The sequence below is a fragment of the Oryx dammah genome, unplaced genomic scaffold, assembly GCF_014754425.2.
Source record: "Oryx dammah isolate SB20612 unplaced genomic scaffold, SCBI_Odam_1.1 HiC_scaffold_5, whole genome shotgun sequence".
NCBI lineage: Eukaryota > Metazoa > Chordata > Mammalia > Artiodactyla > Bovidae > Oryx > Oryx dammah.
The window spans coordinates 96,440,926-96,446,925 of NW_024070189.1; the positions used below are offsets into that span (position 1 = coordinate 96,440,926).

The 6,000-nt window shown below is 51.6% G+C and overlaps 1 protein-coding gene across 1 annotated transcript; it reads right to left on the reverse strand.

Moving 5' to 3' along the window:
• Positions 1–2,283: 2,283 nt before the first annotated feature.
• On the reverse strand, positions 2,284–5,344 carry RTBDN (retbindin). The gene is made up of 5 exons (XM_040240860.1): positions 4,760–5,344; positions 4,155–4,221; positions 3,930–4,040; positions 3,255–3,351; positions 2,284–2,511 (listed from the first exon to the last, which is right to left on the reverse strand). The coding sequence occupies exons 1-5, from the start codon at positions 4,926–4,928 to the stop codon at positions 2,284–2,286; spliced, it is 672 nt and encodes a 223-aa protein (XP_040096794.1). The 5' UTR covers positions 4,929–5,344.
• Between the last annotated feature and the right edge of the window lie 656 nt (positions 5,345–6,000).

The following is a 6,000-nucleotide window of genomic DNA, read 5'->3' on the forward strand; positions in this document are numbered from 1 at the left end:
AACCACCAGATGTGTGAATATGATTCCAGTCCCATCCACGATCTGAGGTTGCATGAGAGAACTTGAATGAGAGAGCCACCCAGCTGAACCCAGGGAAAGTCCAGAATCATGAAAGATAATAATGTTGTTTTACACCACTAAGTTTGGAGTTATTTGTTACACAGTATTGTGTACCATAACAACTTGTTTTAACTCATTCAGTTCTCCCAATAACCCTATTAGAGGAACAATTATGATCCCCATTTTACAGATGAAGAAACTGAGGCTCATAAATGCTGGGCAATATGCCCAAAGTTACAAAATGAGTAAATGGTAGAACTGAGGTTTGAACCCAGATGAATATACTACACAGAGTCAAGGTCATAGGCACCATTCTCTGTGGTCAGTATACCATGACTCCCTGACCAGCACTCCTTCCCCTTCTCCTGGTTCTAGCCCATAAATTTCTTTAGTGGGGAGGCAACTGCTCCCCCATCCATCAGTTCATGTGGCTCAGATGGAACTCATCTCACCATAGACTTTAGGTACAAACAAAACAGGTCAGGCCAATGAGAGCACAGCACCTCTCCTGATGCAATTATTGACTTTAGTGATGGGCTTATGAGGAGATTGGATCAATGAGAGCCAGCCCTGGAAACTTTGTTGGTTTTACAGAGAGATAGCCCCCCTTTTATTTTTCACTAAAATCACGGAGTTGCTGGTCCCTCTTTGCTAATGTGAGGAGATCCTATCTCAGAGTACAGCCAAGAAAAAAAAAAAAAAAACAGATTCCTAACATCATTTAAGAAGCCAGATACAGCCATTCCTGAAACTTATCACTGTCTTGGCTAAAGGCTTTGATTTTTGTTTTGTTTTTGGCCGTGCCTCAGGATCTTAGTTCCCCAATCGGATCAAACCTGTGCCTTCTGCAGTGGAAGTGCAGAGTCTTAACCACTGGATGGCCAGGGAAGTCCCTAAAGGCACTTTGAACTGAGTTTGTCTCTGGCATCTGAAAGATGCTAATATGCTACTCTCTCAGTAGGACACTTTGCTTCTTACGTTATTTCATCTTCCTTGAGGGCAAGGAATGGGCCTGATATATCTTAGCACAGTGCCTGGACACACGAGGCATCCACCAATCTGTGCTATTGAACAGAAGTAAAAGAGATAACCTAAAGGGATATCAATCCTAAAGGAAATCAACCCTGAATATTCATTGGAAGAACTGAAACTGAAGCTCCAATACTTTGTTCACCTGGTGCAGAGACTCAGTGGAGAAGACCCTGATACTAGGAAAGACTGAAGACAAAAGGAGAAGGTGGGGGCAGAAGATGAGATGGTTACACAGCATCACTGACTCCATGGACATGAATCTGAGCAAACTCTGGGAGATAGAACCGTGGAGCCTGGCAACCTACAGTCCACAAGGTCGAAAAGCGTCAGATGCAACTGAACAGGATCCTGGTGACTGAACAGCAACAAAAGGGATATTGCCCCTATTTTCCAGATGAGGAAACTCTCCTGTGGATAAGGAGGAGGATTAAAGACTAATGCTTACAACCCAAACCCCGAGTCTTGAGTCCAGTCCTTTGCTTTAGGGCCAGGAATTGCATTTGTTTTGGCTGAACCTCAAGCGTGCAGGATCTTAGTTCCCGGACCAGGGGTGGACCCCCCTGCAATGGAAGCTCAGAGTCTTAACCACTGCACCACGAGAGAAGTCCCCAGGAATGGCATTTGGGAGAAATGGAGGAAGGAACGAAGACACCTCTTGGGCTGCTTAATCAGAGGTGAATACCATAAAAGGGTGTCTGGAGGTCTGTACAAATCAAGAAGCTTGGTGGGACTGGTGGCACCCGGCGGGCGAGCACACCTCTTCTGTCAGTCCTTCTGGACCCCTCCCGATTTCTGGCATCCGAATATTCCAAGTTGTGAGATGCTCTAGGGTATAGACCAGCCCTCACTTACATGCTCGCACGAATCAGTCGCTCTAACTTTAGGACCTGAGGATTCAAGAGACGCTTTCTGGCAACTATCCCACCCATTTCCCCCAAGAAGCAGCCACATCACGTGCTCTAACTGGAAAGTTTATTTAGGGGGTAGAGGGAAAAAATGAACTATTAATACAGTTGGGTTATTTCTCAAATAATCTCGGGAAGGGAGAGTCTTTGGGGACCTAGGGAGGAAGGATGGGACTCTGGAAACTAGAAGGCAGAGAGGGACAAGGGTGGGACGCTGGCTGTCTTGAGGGGCGGGGTCGGGGATGGGGCAGAGGAAGCGTATCTTCCGTTTAGGGCCGGGCGCCCCCTAGGGGCCGCTGCCGCTTCCACTGCCACTCCCGCTGCTCGCGGAGTCCAGGATCCCGGTGCGAGAGCGGCGCGAGCGCCGGACAATGGTTCCCCGGGCCCTTCGTGCACGTCTGGGACGCGGCAACATCGACACGGAAATGTTGAGGCAGTGACCAGAGCCGGGATCCGCCACTGGTAGCGCGTCGCCCAGAAGCGAGCGGCAAAGCTCCGCTCCGTCTGCAAAAGTCTGGGGCGAAGGAATGGACTCAGGACCTGAGTGGGTGGAGTCCAGAGACCCAGGGGGCTGTGGCGAGATCTTAGGGCAGGCTATTCTCACTGCTGGGTCCTCCCGGGAGTCTAGGGGGCAGGACCATAGAGGGGTGAGGCCATGGGGAGGACGAGCTCTTACGGGGGTCTCAAGGGGCTCCTGAGAGGGAGGAGAACCAGATTAAGACTGAGGCCTTGGGGAAGGAGACTCTGATTTCTGGCCCTTCCCCTGGACTGTGGATGGGCCTAGAGCAGAGACCATCCTCTGTGTGTGTGTGTGTGTGTGTGTGTGTGTGTGTGTTAGTCGCTGCACGTTAGTCATGTCCGACTTTTTGTGACCCCTCGGACTGCGATCCGCCAGGCTCCTCTATCTCATGGAATTCTCCAGGCAAGAATACTAGAGTGGGTTGCCATTCCCTTCTTCAGGGGATCTTCCCAACCCAGGGATCGAACCCAGGTATCGTATATTGACAGGCTGTTTCTTTACCATCTGAGCCACAAAATAAGCAGAGGTTAGGGAGAGGGCAAATCTGGACTCAGTGGACCTTAGGGATGCTACAGATATATCCTGCTACGGAGATTGGGCTGTGGGAGGGGAAGGGGTGGGAGTGGGGGTTTTCGGTGTGCCATGCCAGTCCAGACTCTGGGACCTAGACGTGTTGACCCCGGACACAGTAAGGGTAGGTGTCAGTCTCTTCCCTGGTTCCTCTGCCTCATGCTCACCTGCCCATAAGTAGTGCAGCCAGGCTCGCAGCCCCTCTTTTCTAGGAGTGGGAGCCAAGTCGGGCTGCAGATGACATCACTTTCGCAAGTGGCAAACCTGGGAATGGTGTGTGGAGAGAAGAAGGTGGAGAAAGGCTAGTGGGATTCCTGCTCTTCAAGGCTTTGCCCCATATGTCCCTTACCAGATCCAGGCCCCGCCTCTTAGAACCACGCTCCTACAAAAACCATTCCCTAGATTTCAACCCGCCCCATATTCTCTGCATTTACCCAGGACCCTGTCACTTGAGAACTCATTCTTGCCCACCTCAGACTATCTGTTCCAGGCCAGTCCCACCCTTTTGGCTCCTCTTCTCAATCAAGAGGCCCTACCCTTAAAAAAAAAAAAAAAAGTCTTGCTCCACGGACGGCTACTCCTCCGTACTGCCAGTTATAGAAGCCAGGGTTTCCACAAGCTCTGCCGCTTTCTGCTGCTGCTGCTGCTGCTGCTGCTAAGTCGCTTCAGTCGTGTCCGACTCTGTGCGACCCCATAGAGGGCTTAGAATGCCTCGTCCTTTAGACTTGGAGGCTTTGGACTCAGGCCACGCCCCTTCAGGTGCCCGGAGGATCAAGAGGCAGATCCCTCGTTTGGCCCCGCCCAAACTATAGGCCACGTCCCTCAGACACCGCCTCTCCTACCAGGCATCGCAGAGCTCAGAGCAGAGCGGCTGCGTCTGGCGTACCCCCAAGAGCAGCAGGTGGAAACGACTGCGAAGGGCAGCCTGGAGGTGTACCAGGAAGGATTCGCACCTGGACATCGAGAGAGACAGGACGGATAGGTCAGGATGCGCAAGGGCTTTGGCCCCTAGTTGGGCAACCGGAGCAAAGAACACAGAGAGACACGCCCGAGGTGGGTGTACTCACCTGGGGCTCAGCTCCCCACAGCGCACTGGGACGAGCCCAGAATCCGATGCCTCTGGTGGGTTCATCTCTGAGGGAAAAGAGGGCCACAGAGAAAGGGACTCCAGAGAGTTCCAGTCTTGTGTCCTCAGAGCTGACGAACCAAGGCTTGGGGTCCCTCCGAACTGGGAAACCCTAATTATGTAAGTCCTCCCAAACATAAAAATTAAAGACACTTCGCTTGGGATGTAAATGCAGGATGTATTCAATTAGTAATAACCACAAATCAAAATCAACTTGTCATTTATTACATTCCTGGCAGCAATGTAAGTTCTCATATGGTTACATATACTCCTTTACAACATCCCTATGAGGTAGATCTGTTATTTCTTCTCCTTTCTTAATGGTCCACATGAGGCTCAGAAAGTTTGAGTGACTTGCCCAGGGTCACACAGCTATGAAGTGGCAGTTGGGATTTGAACCTAGGCAATCCGTGCTCTTTAATCACCACTGGACCCACGTGCCTCCTTTGGTCACCCTAAATCCCTCTGGTAAGGAAATTCTGGCATTGTTGTGGTTGAGTTGAGGTTTTTGGATGTTAGAGTTTAGGCATAATCTGGAATGCTTACCTTCCAGGTGCAGCTGGTCTGTGCCCAGATTGGTCACCAGCCTACGGTGTCTCTGTGATCTAGCTGGGAGTGGGTGGCTCCCTCCACAAGCCCCCAGCAGCATCCATGCCAGGGTCAGCTGCAGGGCCCAGGCCAAGGCCCTGGGTCGAGTGCGACCCCTGCAGGCCATGTCCGCCTGAGATGAGAGGTAGCTGGGATGCCGGGTGAGGTTCAGTTGTCCCTTTCTGGTAGCTCAGGGTGGCACTGTCCTGATGCACAGCCAGGAGACAGTGTCAGGCAGACAAAAGAATGGGCAGATGATGAGGAAGCAATAGCCAAACACTCTAAATTCCCCAGGGGCCACCAAGGCCTGCCTCTGACCCCGGAGCTCCCCATGGGGGGCTTATGTCCCCGCCATCCCTTCAGGTGCAAGTGACCTCACTCCTGTTTGACCATGGTTCCCCATCTCCCTCCCCTGAAACAATCTCCCACTCTACAGGACCCCAGGTAACCTCCTCCATTCTCTAAGGGGACGTCCCAGATTTTCCAGTCCCCTCTTCTGTCCAGTAATTCCATCCTCTCCTCTGCCCAGTCTCCTCCCTCCTTCCCACTTGATCCCTGCTGGCCCCTTTCATGGTCACCTTCTCTCTCTCGGCCTACAATCGGCTTAGGAACTGCCACCCAGGGCTAGACCTTTGGAGCCAACCTTGACTGTGGCAGGACTCTGGTTCTGCCCCTGGGATCCAAAGTCCCCAGGACAGGGGAAACTGGGAGTCTGTGAAGTCAAGGCAATTTTCTCCCCCTCTCTTCTTCCTCTGGCCACTTCTGGCCACCTCTCACCTGTTAGTCGAACTGGAGTCTAGGCCGCTGCTGAGACACCTCAGGCTCAAATCCAGGAAACAACGACGGCTGAAAGGGGCGTGGTTTGATGCAGGGGAGTGGTTTTCCCTAACCCCTCCTTCTGCTCAGGGGACCAAAGACCAGAGGATCTGGGGCTGGTGTGTACACATCCTTGTGTTCGTCTTTACCTGGAGCTTGTGACTCAAACTCTAATGTGTGAAGAGTGTGTGTGTGTGTGTGTGTGTGTGTGTGTGTGTGTATGTATGTACTGAGGGTTTATATGTGTTTGTTGTGTGAGGGTATGCTTATGCAAATCTCTTGGGTTTGTGTGCATGTGTGTGTGTATGTTCAAAATCTGGGTAAGGAGGTGTCTGTAAATGTTCCAGGCCTAGTGTGTCCAGTTGAGTAAGAGTCAGATAATA

What these genes read in the sequence shown, in the direction of transcription:
- RTBDN (XM_040240860.1), bottom strand. Translation starts at nt 4,928, where the DNA reads ATGGCCTGCAGGGGTCGCACTCGACCCAGGGCCTTGGCCTGGGCCCTG. An exon ending in AGACCAGCTGCACCTGGAAG is followed by an intron (nt 4,222 to 4,759) that starts GTAAGCATTCCA and finishes CTTTTCCCTCAG; the next exon opens with AGATGAACCCACCAGAGGCA. An exon ending in TCTGAGCTCTGCGATGCCTG is followed by an intron (nt 3,352 to 3,929) that starts GTAGGAGAGGCG and finishes CACCATTCCCAG; the next exon opens with GTTTGCCACTTGCGAAAGTG.